This window comes from Protopterus annectens, chromosome 8.part0 (genome assembly GCF_019279795.1).
Source record: "Protopterus annectens isolate FY-2018-M chromosome 8.part0, PAN1.0, whole genome shotgun sequence".
Lineage (NCBI taxonomy): Eukaryota > Metazoa > Chordata > Ceratodontiformes > Protopteridae > Protopterus > Protopterus annectens.
Window position 1 is genome coordinate 766,921,321 of NC_056741.1, and position 14,877 is coordinate 766,936,197.

The 14,877-nt window shown below is 37.1% G+C and overlaps 1 protein-coding gene across 2 annotated transcripts in view; it reads left to right on the top strand.

The window, feature by feature from the left end:
- The first annotated feature begins 1,805 nt into the window (after positions 1 to 1,805).
- LOC122809033 (vascular cell adhesion protein 1-like) overlaps positions 1,806 to 14,877 on the top strand; it is an 88,211-nt gene continuing 75,139 nt past the window's right edge. For both annotated transcript variants that reach the window (XM_044080235.1, XM_044080236.1), the window contains exon 1: positions 1,806 to 2,059. In XM_044080235.1, the coding sequence (XP_043936170.1) occupies positions 2,005 to 2,059 (55 nt within the window). In that variant the 5' untranslated portion in view covers positions 1,806 to 2,004. The remainder of the gene's footprint in view (positions 2,060 to 14,877) is intronic.

Here is a 14,877-nt window from a genome sequence, read left to right on the forward strand (position 1 = left end):
ACAAAGAGGAAGACAACAGGAAATGAAGTGTCCAGCAAAGGGGTGAAGGATTATGTAAAAGAATCCTTGTGACTGTCAAAGCACTTTTAAAGCTGAGTTGCTCATTCAACCCAGGGGGGAGGTTGACTGGGGCACTGTCATTGAATTGAGATGGGGATGGCAACAGTTTAAGAGATATCCCAACCTCATATAGAAAATGAGAAAAAGGGGCTGTTGATAGCGGTGGTGGTGACTGATAGATATATTTATTAGGTGCTTGCTGAACGTTATTTATATAAATTTGAGTGTACTGAGCGTATGTGTGTGCAGGAGTGCATACGGTACACTTGGGAACTCTCATGATTTGAAGATGATACTTGGGTTTTTAGGTAAATCAGGGTCTCATGGCTTACAGCTAAAATCTCAGGGACATCTAGCAAGATGTCCAGTACGCCACGCATCACTTTTTTATGTTTATATGTACTGATTTCTATAAAAATATCTGTATTGCAAGCCTTCATACTGCACCTCTCCATTCCTGTACCTCTTTATAAAGAACATTTCACAGTCTGAGTCTTACAAACCCCATGTTCTACCCTGTTCCATGTTCAAAGGGTCTGTCACACATCCATTACTAAGAATTTAATTTACCAAAACAACATTTTTATGTATGAAGAAACAGTTATTAGCCAGGCTGCAAGCTTCCTGGTTGACGTTAGTAGCAAGATTTTGTCCATTTGTTCCAGATTAGGTGAGGTAGTGCAGGACACTTTGGAGGCAGAAGGTCGACAGCCAATCATCATGCTTATACGCTAAAAAGGAATATCTATTTAATTTAATTATTTTTTTAATTTTAAATCCTCACCCTTTATAACCCCAACCACCTAAACCCCACCTTTAAGTAACAGCTTAGGCTGAGCTCATTCAGAAAGTTTAAGGTATTTAGATAAGCAAGCCTATCTTAAGCAAGTGCATGCCAATGGCATTAGCTCAGTTTTAGACGTGCAGAGGCTACTTCATGTTTTTTGAAAGATGCACAGAAAAAATGTATTCTGCTGAATAGGTACAGTACATAGATTATTCCTGGCTACACCCTTGTTTAAAGAGAAAGCAACCAGATTGTTTACTAAAATGTAATTATTTGGCTGGCTGGTTATAATCAATTATCAGTGCCTCTCAAACGTACCTCATTATATGGAACCTTAAAAATTCAGTGTTCTAGACTGTTCCTTCCACTTTGAAAGAATCTGTCACACATGCAGTGATCTGTTTTAATAAATATATATAGAAAGAATTATTGAATCAGTTTAAAAAACTTCGTGTAAGTACGAGATATTAATACTGATGTGAGCGTCATTGTTTTGGCTTCCACATTTTATGAGAAGTAGTGCTCCAGTTTTGGAAACGGAAGGTTGAGAGCTCTGCAAAAATAATATTAACACGTTTATAAAACATGTATTCTTTGATAGTGTGTTAATGTAGTGGTGCATGCTTTTTTTGGGGGGGGGGGGGTGTCGAGCGTATGACAACTGCTCTCGTTATAAAATTGTGAGAACTATTGTGTGACCACCTGAGACAGAGTACACCTTGTACTATTATACTGATACTAAATGATTACCGTGCCGCTGTTTTTATCCCATATGTTCATTGTTATTATATTAATGTATAAGGTCCACAGCAATAACGTACACAACTCAGTTCGTTACACGCCTATCTGTATCAGTGCGACTTTCAACTTGAGGCGGCAAGAGTGTGCGTCCCTGTTTGATCTGTGAGCGCCCTCCCCTTATAATAACTCAAATGTTGCTTGGAAATCCCAGTATGCACAAGGGTCTTGGGAGGGGGTGGGAGGTACTCACCCTTGTACTTCACTGAAGGCACATGATATAACAGACCACGCAGTCCTCACCGTTATTAGTGTTACTCTACTACAAACGCGAATAGGCATTAGCTAATCAAGGCACTAACTGAGTGGAGTTGTATCTGGGGAGCGGATTTATTGATTACTTAAATTACACCTACCTGATGGAATCGTATATAATAAAGAAGCTGGTACACCTACACGTGGTTTTATTTTATGGTAAGTTTATTTCCCTTTTTGGTGCAGGTAATGTTTATGTAAGCTAATAATTAGAACAATCATGCATTTTTCTCGACATGCAGATCCTGTTTTTGAAAGGTTTATATTTAAAATTCATTATTTTGCAATACCTTTTATCTAACCTCTTTTTGAATTGTAATAGGCGTTACTTTTTTTTCTGAATCCGGGACACCCCTCAGTGTCCAGCAGACCTATTTTAGAAATACACATAACTTATCAAAGCATTTTGCTTACTCACCTTATAGGTATACCATCTGTGTAATATAATTCTCAAACAGGTTTGTCACATTTCATCTCCCTTATTTTTCTACAGTTTTAGCTATAAATGTACATATATTCCGAAGAAAATAATTTGTTACATACCCTACTCTTACAGTTGCATACCACAAGACAAACATTAATATTAATTTCATGTGTACACGTGCGTATAGTATATAACTAAAATGATTGACAATTTTACTGTAGCTACACCCTCTAAAATGTTTTGAGAAGAGCATGGGCAGGTCAACTGCATGCCTTTTGAAATGAACTGCTGATGTTTTCGGATGAATATCCCTGAAATCGCATTGGTAAACTTTATTTTTTGTTAATGGGGCAGGGGCAATATTCTCTTTAACCACTGCTTGGCTAGTTAATGGGAAGGAGCTTTGGAGTGACACCAAACCCCCCTACAACAGAATTAGTAACAGAAAATACTAACTTTAGATATATCATGAATATCACATATTGTAAACGTAATATGTTACGTTGTTTTAGGAGTGTTGGAATAACAAAATAATGTTCCAAATGATTTCTGGGAACATTTTAAATATTGACAAAAAAGTCAAGTATGTTATCTGAGGTATGCTTTCATGTTTTCTTGTTTGTTTCATGTGCCTCTGCATAGGGTGGTAATCTTTTAATGAAACATTAGAAGATAAAATTCTAGTTATGAGACATTAGAAGATAAAACCCTAGTCACTTTATCTTCATTATGCCCTTCTCAGTCTGAAAGCATCATCAGTTTGTCAAAACTGGTCTCAAGAGACACTACCAGACATCTGTATGAAACTTATTTCTTTTTTTTAAGATAAAATATATGAATATGTAAACAGACGCAGTTTCTAATATGTTAATACAAAATCAGTTGTTCTAGCTATAAAATATTTCTTTTAGTACTTTTCCATTTAGATATTCTACACCGGCTTGAGTCCCAGCTGCTCAAATTCCGTTACCTCACAGTTACTTCAGTGTTGTCGCAAAATCCTTAGCAGTTACACGCAGCATCCGAAGATCTATATGGACTTTGTTTTAACCATGGCCCAGGAGCACTGCCTAAATAAGTGATTTACTGATGAGTCACACAGTAGGCAGATGGAGGCTGAGGGACATAAACAATGGACCACAAGAAGCAGCGCATAGCTTTAATTTTCTTTTCATTACACTTAAAGTCATTTAAAGGAATGTAGAAATACAGTCTTGTGACTAGAGCCTGTGAACTCCGAGTAGCCGCGTTGTTCCTTAATTTTATATTATTTTCATAAAGTCTGTTGATGCGCCTCCTTTGCAAACTCTGCCAGCTTGTGGACTTCCAAAGGAAGTTGTTTGCTACAAGACATATAATGCTTCTGTTGTTATGATCTTAAAATATTACCAGTTTGCATATCCAGAATTGTGATGTGCAGAAATGGATCTTTAGCTTTCAAAGGTACATGTTTGCCATTTCAGGGTCTCTATGTCAGCTATCAGTGTATAGTATGTATTGATCTGAAAGTGCTATTGTAGTGGGTTGGGGATTTCATTGCTGGGTAGAAAATAATTAATGTGTTATTTGTTATTGCTGTGTTTCCCATTATTTGCATAAGAATATTAGTCTTCTCCCTAAACATTGATTTTTTTGTTACAAAACTTGTGAGAATTACTCACTTCACTGCTAGATGTTATTAGTGGAAACTTTTCCCCCTGAAAATTGTCTGCAAGATTTTTTTGTTCAAGTTAGTAGTTCACACTTAAAATGTGATTACTGTATGTCAGAAAAAGCTATAGGACAAAAGCATACAGACAACAATCATTTTAAACCTTATAATCCACTTCTGACAGCTAGGTAACATTATTTATGAGTTGAAACTGAGATACTGTCTGCCTGAGTTAGTCTTAGGGTTCCACCAAAGGTTGACAGTCCCATAGTACATGCTGGCGAGCTGCAGGGATGTTTTGTTGGGGTCATGAACAAGTTTTCTCAAGTCATTATTAATGCCATCTAGTGTACCATTTGAAAAAGGATTATATGTTCAGTGGGATATACACCAACTGCAAAATAATTACTGTGAATTTAGTGCACGTGAATGAAACATGACAGAACAGCTTTATTTGTAGAGTGAAGACCATTGCATCCTGTTCTGAGGCACACTATTTTATTACTCTCTCAGCACTGCAAAACAAGTTACTTATTTATTAACCGAGGTCTGGAACTATTTTTAGTTATGAGTAGAAGTCCATGTCATACATAATAAATGTGTTTGCACATATTTATATGTTTATATGCATCTGCACGTATATGTGTGTGACACACACACACACACACACACACACACACACACACACACACACACACACACACATGTATATTGTGTGGTAGTTAGCACAGGGGGTTAAAGCTGTGAACTATTTTTGAATTAACAAGGTTATGACTTTGATTCTCTCAGCCCTCATCTGCCTGTTATGTGACGCTGAACAAGTCACTTAACCAGACATTGCTCCTGAGTCTCCTGCGAAACGGGAGTGTGCGTCCAGTGGGCTAACCGGTTAACAAATGTTTATTACTACATATATATATATATATATATGTTTGTATTTATAGGAATTTCAAGGCAATTTAGTCTTTTCATCATTCACACCTTGCCAATATCTATTCTCAGGCTGTATTCCGTTTCTCAAGGAGGTCTAGACCAGTTAGCGCCTGGATGAATTTGAGATTACCCATCCAGTCATCCAGTTTATCTTTGAAAGAAGATAATGTGCTGCACTACATAACCTGCGGGGGGAGGGGGGGCAGCGCAACCCAGAGAAGGAGGAGGAGGTACTGTGTAACTAACCTGTCTGTCCATAACATGTTCCGTTTATCTGTTGGTAAAGATTTAGGTTCCCGCTTCTGATATTTGCTAATTGTGGAGATAAAGATCAAGGACAACGGGGTCTCTAATGGGATAGTAAGCAAGATAAAGGTGATCCCTCAAGAGTCTATAAGATACTGAATAAAGGCATATACCCTTTAGACTCTTTAGGACGTCAGGGTCTTTTTAAGTCTGAAATCTTATTAGTTAGGAAGCTGTAGGGCTCCTCTACTTGTTTGAAATGTCATATGAGGTACATCCTGAAGAGGGCATTATACTCTATCTGGTCTGTAGAGTGCAGAGTATAAGGGACCAATGACATCATTTGGATGAGATACCCTTGGCCAATAGCTGTGCTAAACAGAAGGATTTTCTGTCAACATTTGATGATAATGATCGAATGAGAGAGAATTCTCAGCGTAATACCCAGATCCCTGATTTGTTTAATAGTGGACTATTTTTATGCTATATTTTGCTATGTCTTGGTGGAAACACTAAAAATGTAAATACATTTCTGTGAAGCACAGAAATAAGCTACACCTGAGAAACCCTTAATGTGCAGCTGAAAGTGTCAGCTGGGTCCTGTAGATTTTATTAACTTACTTTCCTTTATTGACCGGCTTAGTCCCACCAGGCCAGTGTCTTCTTTTCCAGAAGGACCCAATGCAGTATTCAGAATGATTAGAAAAAGTTTCAGGCAAGCCACCTGAGAATCTCTCCTACCCTTTTTCAGTAAGTGCTCTGGGATCTTTTACCAGATCAGGCAGATGGGACCTCAGTTTAATAGCTCATCTGAAGGACAGCACACTCAGGAGTGAAATACCTCCCCCCTTTTAGGGGGACATTAATCTTTATACCTGCAGTGGGAAGAGAACCCACACAACTGTTGGCTCTTTCAGCACCAAAAGCAAGTGCACTACTGTTGAGCTACTGATATTGCTAAATATTTCAAAAACTTACTAGACGTCTAATTATTGGCATTTATAGTGATTTATTTGTTACTTATTGGCACTTTTTAAGTGATTTGTTTGTTTAAGAACAGCATTCAGTGTGTATTTTTGTAATAGCTTGATGACAAGCTAAGTGGGTTGTTTACATATGACCTTTTTCATTCATAATCTTTGCTGATAACAGTAGCTAAGCAGTATATCCGGAATGAAAATAATGTCAGTGACCACAAACTGTATACATATAACCTTACTGTGTAAAGTGGGAGGATTCCTATCAGTGACCACAAACTGTATACATGTAACCTTACTGTGTAAAGTGGGAGGATTCCTATCAGTGACCACAAACTGTATACATATAACCTTACTGTGTAAAGTGGGAGGATTCCTATCAGTGACCACAAACTGTATGCATGTAACCTTACTGTGTAAAGTGGGAGGATTCCTATCAGTGACCACAAACTGTGTACATGTAACCTTACTGTGTAAAGTGGGAGGATTCCTATCAGTGACCACAAACTGGATACATATAACCTTACTGTGTAAAGTGGGAGGATTGCTATCAGTGACCACAAACTGTATACATATAACCTTACTGTGTAAAGTGGGAGGATTCCTATCAGTGACCACAAACTGTATACATATAACCTTACTGTGTAAAGTGGGAGGATTCCTATCAGTGACCACAAACTGTATACATATAACCTTACTGTGTAAAGTGGGATGATTCCTATCAGTGACCACAAACTGTATACATATAACCTTACTGTGTAAAGTGGGAGGATTCCTATCAGTGACCACAAACTGTATACATATAACCTTACTGTATAAAGTGGGAGGATTCCTATCAGTGACCACAAACTGTATACATGTAACCTTACTTTGTAAAGTGGGAGGATTCCTATCAGTGCACTAAATAACACGGCAATGCTAATGGAATTCATTGATATCCGATGATATATTGAAGCGGTTTCAAGTTTTTAAGTTAGACTAGGTAGTTCAGTACTCTAGTTTCATGGTTTTAACCCTTCTGTATTTTAAAGTATTAAAAGCGTAAAGTCTCAGTTTTAATAGCACATTACATGCATTATTTTAATTTATACGTGTTTAAAACTAATGAAATTTTGGAAACCTCTGTGAGAATTTATCATGGTAACCAACAGAAGAATGAACAAAAACTGTAAGATTATATCTGGTTTTATACGTCTGTTTTCACGCTCAGTTTTCAACATGCAATATAGTTACATAACCTGATGCGTAAAATATCAGACTAAATAAATTATGCACCACAGGCTGGGAACTCATTCCCGCACTGACGTCTTCTATAATGTGTTAACACTGAGTGAATCATGAATCTAGACTGCAGATCCCATGTCATTCCTAAAACTGATAAACTGTGTCTTTCCGTTGTACTGAAATAAAAAAAGGAAACATCAAGAAAGATCATTGAGGCTATCTGTTATTTGGTTGTTGAAGCAACATTGCTGGCAACCTGAGTATATCTGCAGTTAATATTTTATCATAGAGTGTCTTCTGTCTGGAGACATGCATGAAAGGGCGTACCTTCGTTGAAGGTTGTGCTTCAGGGCTGGCAACTCGGCACGTAAAAATCTACTGCCAATCATTAGCGGACCGGAGTTCTGCTGTGGTGACCCCTAGCCGGGAAAAAGCCGAAAGACACAACAATTCTAGCTGGTATTGGATATTAGCAAAATCAGTGCTGCTGGTCATAATAGATGCGTCTATATCACATTATCGAAAGTTTACTTAATCGAATCAATAAAGGTCGAACTTTATTGATCGATTAAGTAAAACATCGAATAACGTAAAAATAAATAAATAAATAAATAAAAAATAAATGGCGTAGGCAGGGGGGCAAGCCCCCCCCCCTGCACCCACCACACACACCCCCTACTTAAATATACCAATTCTGAGACCGCACTACATTGAGGTAAACAGAAATCTCTCCTTACGGAGATTTCCGTTTACTTGCACGATGTTCTTCACTTTCGATATTGTCGTGCCGACCATATCAGACTCGATATTTTCAGCTTACGACAACGTGAAGTAGACCCTAATAGATTATTGTAGTCTTATAAGTTTGTCAAAAACAATGCATATTTATACAGGACTTAGTGAGAAGATTAACCGGGCTCCCCTTGTTCTTTCCCTTTAAAACTTAAACAGACCTCTGCTTATACTAAAAAATGCATTCAGGTTATCAGAACACTGGGTTAGTGCACTTATATGAGATGGCTGACAAGAAGTAGGGTCTTTGGCATGTAAATGTCAGTCTGTTTGTATACTGTCTGACAGAGCTATTACAACGTTTATTTATTTATTTATTTATTTATTTATCTTTGTTTACAGGGAAAGTCTGACTGGGACAAAGCCCTTCCTTCTTCAGTGGAGGCCCTGGGAGAAAAGCGGCAATATTATATTATACAAATATCGGCAAATCAAAGAAATGTAGGTAATAACTCCACAATCATATTGAAAGAACCGACCTATATAAGGGCATGTGTTTGCAAAGAAAATGAGGGAAATTGAAACACCGGAAAGTAGGAGCCAAAGGGGTTCTTTAGGCTAGTTAGCTATGCTAGGAACACCCACATTTAGCAGACCCCAAGATGAAACTTGCCAGAGGCCACCAAAACATTTACACCAGTCCTAGTTGTAATAATTTCTTAGAAAATCTTGCTATCATCATTAACAGTTGCATGTTTAAATTCATACCATCACTTTTAAGAGTGCAGTGCTTATAATTCACTGGTTTAGTTCTAAACATTTGTGGATTGATATCCATGGTATCTCTCAATGGGTCTAGGACAGTCTATCGAAAGCCTGTGTCACCGAAAGTGAAACGGGCTGTCACAGTTTCGCGAAAGCACTTTTTAGCGAAAAAAGTGCTTTCGCGAAACTTTTGTAAAAATACAGGAAATCGGGGGGGAAGTGGTAGTGGGCGAGATCGGACTACAGTGGGGATAAGGGAATATTCCCTTTTCTCCACTGTAGTGCGATCTTGGAGTGAGAATATAAAAGTAGGGGGTGTGGGGGTGCAGGGGAGCAAAGCCCCCCCTGCGTAAACATGGTGTGTTTTATTTTTTGTTTTTGTGTGTGTGTTTTACCTTACGTTTACCGAAACTGCTTAAATGACCTGCTCACACAGTAGGCAAGGTTCAAGCCTGCACCATCGGTACGTAAAGCATGTCATTAACAAGTACAAGCTTTAGCATCTGCACTAAGTTGTTTGTTTGTACAATCGTGTATTTGGTGTACAAGTGCATATAGAGATTACAGCTGTGATGGCTTTTTCCCGCATTGGGGGTGTAAGGGAGTTTGCTCAGTGGGAAAATAATTTTGGGATAAATTATATTGTTGTATGAATTTACAGTTGAAATTGGTTGGGTGATATTTTGACAGTAACTGATTGCATCTCAATTAATTGAGATATGATTAATCGTCATAACCATATGCATAACAATATTAAGGAAACAAACAGGCACACAAGTGCTTTGTTGCTGTTATATGTATTGTTGGATGGTGTAGAGTTTTGGTTTACTTTATAAGGTATATCATTATTTTCATAAAATGTATTTAAGCCAGTGGATCAGTAGCATAATTTAGCTGCCATAGTGTAACTGAAATGTTTTTGTAGGTGGATACCGTTTAAAGAAACATCTGTAATTTTAAATAATTTTGTATTTTAGGCTTCAGTGTGGGTGTTTGTATAATGGTATCATTAATAATGCTTTAATTCCTGTTATGTTGCAAAGCAGTTGTTATTATACATTTAATTACTGAGTATTCCACTGATGGATGATAAACAGTCAACTGGATTAAATTATTCCCAAATGTGCTTTGAAAATAAGCCTATATTTGACAATACATTACTGTACCATACATTCCATTATTTTGATAATATTTTGTTAAAGTCAGTTGTATAGAGAGCTGTATTTGAAAGAATGATACAGAGCACAGAGACACTAACCAGAACATGTGAAATTAACTATTTTGTGAGGGGATGGTATGCTCACCTGTAGCCTCTATGATAAGGTTCTCCGCAGCAGTATCTGCTGTACACTGCAGTATAATGTTTTCCTCAGTGCTAGGCACTACACTCGTGAAAAGGGTCCTGGCTTTCCTAACACAGACCTCTTCTCACCGCAGTAGGTGCTCACTAAAACACAGCAAAAGATACACCCACATTTCATACTGTCTCCCTGTTACAGACAAAATGTCAGCTCTTGGAGTCCTTATGATACTGAATTATATTTTGACACCATTTCTTTGGAAACACATGTTAGCTGACTTAGCAACGTATGTGAAATGTTTCTTTCAAAAAAAAAAAGGAAGACAAATGATTTTCAGTAGAGTCTTACCTGGAGGAAACCTTTTTATGCTGCATAGTGGGTTCTTGTCCTGTCAAGTACATGATTCATCTTTACATTTTTCTGCTTTATGGTGTGGCATTAGAATGTTGTAGCATTCACTGCAACATCGTGTGGACATCTCTACAGTGCTACAGTAGTGGCACAATGTATTTTATACTTCTACATTAATGTCTTACAAGTAGCAATGAGGAACTGAATAGTAGAGGAAGGGGAAGAGAACGTTAAAGCAAGCATTTCCTTTCAGTTAAAAAAAGCATGATTGTCAAGGGCAGCATACGTAGTATGTGATGAACAATACACAGTATGAGATGATGAGTACCTGTAGACTAAAAACTTGCCCTGGGTACCCTTCTGATGTCTGAGTGGTTTTGTTCAGGATTTATTTGGTGGATATACCACAGTGACCAGCAGAGCCCGAGGAAAGGTTGGGTTTATGTAGCTGACTTGTAGAAGGTACTGATACTAACTGTATAATAGTCCGACCAAAATGTGTCGTAGATTTCATTTCATGCCTGGATACTGGAAGGCATTGCTATGTAACAGCTTTTTTTCTGCTCACGCCACCCCCATACCTCAGCAGCTGCTTGTATAGTTAACACATCATTAATGCTTATTGCCTTTCACTGCAATGTTTTGGGGAATTTCCATTAACAAACCACAGAGCAACACGACAGTTCCGCAGTTTGCTGTTCTACTGAGTTGCAAGACAGAACTCAGTTTGAGCTGCTCGTCTACTACCAGAAAAGAGGACATTTTGGGTGTCTTTCTGCATACTTTTCACACTGAAAGGGATGATAAGTAGTGAACTGAGCAGGGCACTCGGATATGCATCAGATCAAAGGCCAAGAAGGAATGTTAAGTAAATTGTATTATTTGTATCAGAAGCTTAAAGGTAGATTTTAAGTAAAATTTTGTTGAATTCACAGTAAATGCCCTCCTAAGTAAACAATGTACATGTATGTGCACACGTGTGTATGTCTGTATATGCACATATGTGGATGTGCATATACGTGTATACATCTATAAATACACACATGTATGCATATGTTTGTGTGTCTGTATATAAAATTGGAAGCTGAAAGTATAGCAGTAACACCATATCACTAAAACTCTATTAATTTATGTATGTAAGCACTTTTATGCTGTAATTAGCATGGGAAGGAAGGGCATCTGTCCCAAGCGGAAGCTGTTAGGAGGAGGGATATGAGTGCAGTGCTGACGTTCATTTATGAAGTCACAAGGATATTGCAGCATCATAAATAAATGACGATACTGCAGTCACAGTTGTTTTTTAATCTCAGTTTGTGCTACTAACTACATAAATATAAAATCTCTCTCTCTATGTATATGTATATATATATATATATATATATATATATATATATATATATATATATATATATATGTATATATATATATATATATATATATATATATATATATATATATATATATATATATATATATATATATATATATATATATATATATATATATATATATATATATATATATATATATATATATATATATATATATATATATATATATATATATATATATAAAATATGTACTTTATTTTGGTCCTTTTGACCTCAGCTATGGCAAAATCTTATTTTGGTCCTCAGCTTTTGGTGGGTTGAGGGATACCAGTCTAGGTTACTGTCCAGGTCACCAGATGACTTGGCTAATTTCTGATTTTATTATTTTCAGAATGATGTTGCTTAATTTCTGACAAATGGTATCAGTCAAGTTATGTCAAAAAAAGTTAATTTTCTCTCCATCTGAGATTCCACATGCACAGAGTATGAATAATCCATTATTGCCGGTCTAACACGTTGGTAAAAGCACCGACCAATAGAAAATGGGGAGAAAACAAAACTGAGCATACCATCTTGATTAGAGACAAACCAAGCATTCCAGCTTCAAGTACCCAAATGCAAGTATTAGAAACCTGAAGATTTTTAATACCATAGATTCTGCAAGGGTTTTAATGACAAGAGTTACAACATTCCATCAGTAAATATGGTTAATGAGATACTTAAACAGTTTTCTCTTTTTCCCTGTGTAAGGATTTCAACTGTGAACATGTTAGTCTTTTTTTTTATTTTCAACGTGCTTGCTAAAAGTAATATATGCAAATTGGTATCACTTTTAGGGATATCTGTTCCCAAAATGCCTGAAAGTAATTTGCTGTGTTAAATATTTTGCTGGGATGTTGCATTGTTTTTTAGTACTGATTCCTTAATATACTAATAGTAAAAGCAATGTTTAACATGTGCATGTACATGTACTAATAGGATTACAGTTCACTAAGGACCCAACAAGTCTACTAAGAATCCATTTGGTGAATTTATTGTAAAATCATAACCAGAGCGTTCAAAATATGCATTATGTAATTTTATTGTGCAATAAATTCAGAGTCACTTTATTTGTAAAACAAATCCACATGGTTACTGCAGCTTGTATACATCGATCATCTAGAGCTGCTCAAATTAGTGTCTATAGTCACTTAGAAGTCCTTTATTTACCATTTGTGATCATATATTCTCCATAGTAAGGTTTCGTCTGCTGAGCAGTCATCATGTTTCCATCTCTTACATCAAGCTGCTTCTGAGGACCTTTCAGTGGTAGTGCATGCCCTAGTGTTTCCACATCTTGATTTAATGCATTTCCCTTTTCCTGGGGCTTCCTGACGGTGACTTGATTGTTTGCATTTGAACCAGAATCCTGCAACAGGTTTACATGTACTTCACTTTTAGAGTCGTGCTTCTCCTGCTCTGCAGAGCCTGCAATGGCTATCTATTCAATCTTGTCATATTTAGTGTCGTTCTGGAAGCTTATTTAGACCTACATGAGCTAGGTCCCTTCTATCTCAAGGCTCTCTTGGCTCACCAATGTCTGAATAGGCCCTTATGTTCTTCTTCTTGTTCTTTGTCTTGTGTGTGTCTTTTGGTGGCTCATAGTGCAAGTTTAGAGACCCCTGTCATTTGTTCCTTTTGCGGTCAGGCTTCTTGCCTTTGAAACTCCTTCCTTGATGTCTATTTTTAAAAGGACCAACAAACTCATCTGCTTAAAATTACTTTTAGCTTTGATGATTATAGTTCTCATTTGTTCATTTTATTTAATCCATTTTTATGCGGTTTTAGTATTTGCTCAAGTAGGCACATTTTATTCTTGTTTTAACCTATTTTTTCTAGTTGTACCCAGTTTGTATTCTTGTTTTAATGTTTTCTTGGGTGTTATTTATATTTACTTACTTTATATACTCTTATTGTGATGTTGCTTAGCAACAAGCACTTTAATAAACTTGAATTTAAATTTGAAATTCAAAATCAGTTGTATTGGCACCTATTTTTATTGAACTGGATAATATTTACTCGAAGTTTACCTTGCGGGTTCTGGCTGGCTTTCCCTCTTCCTCCTACTGTTTTACAGACTTCATTGTCACTGACATCAGAATCCCAGGCACTGACCCTCAGGGGAATTCATTTTACAGGTGCTTCATTTTCATATCCTACCAGAAATAATTTAGCATTACTTCCTGGAGCCCTGATTCACACTGCTGTATTCCCCAGTGTAAGTAAGACGGTCATGGTGTAACCAGACTTATCTGTGTCCCTCCCACAGTATTCCCTTTCTGATGATAGGCATACTTCTAAAAGACCTTCTACCTCCACCAAGTTCCACTCCCCTGAGCCAAAGTGACCCAGGAAGAATGCTTCCAATACCAAACATTCAGAGCCAGATCTAGAGCCAGTCACTGAAGATACGGATGAGGAGGATGGTGCCTCCTTTCCTCAATTCCTTTTACAGGACTGTTATTTGTAGACATCCTCCGATTAATGTATAAGAGAGATTAGCTCCTGAAGACCATCTGCTTTTCACACTCCAGAAGGATGTCTAGTACTGGACATCCTGTAGATGTCACCTTCCTTGCATGGGAGCAGATGGGGTCTGTAGCCCCTGTATCAAGGAAGATAGATCAAATTTTATTACTCCTTAAGGAGTGTTTCCTGTGGATAGAAATTCCTAACTTAACAATGTGACTCTTTTGAAGTTTTGATTAATGAAATTTCAAAAATAATGAGTTCTGGATCATTTTTGTGGGGAGGCTATGCTATCTGTACACCCTATGCCCATTCATAATGTTCTCTGAGACCACTAAGATAAACTTTTATAAATGGTCCTTTCAAAGATCCTTGCTGTTTAGTCTGACAATTTCAGATCATCTAGAAGACGTAAGAAAGAAAGGGGAAAACAATTTCTTCTTACGAAGTTAACTGTTATTCTCTACAGTGGGCTTTTTCAAAAATGTCTATAGGGTGTAATGATTTATCAGAATTCACTGCCCAATAAGCAGA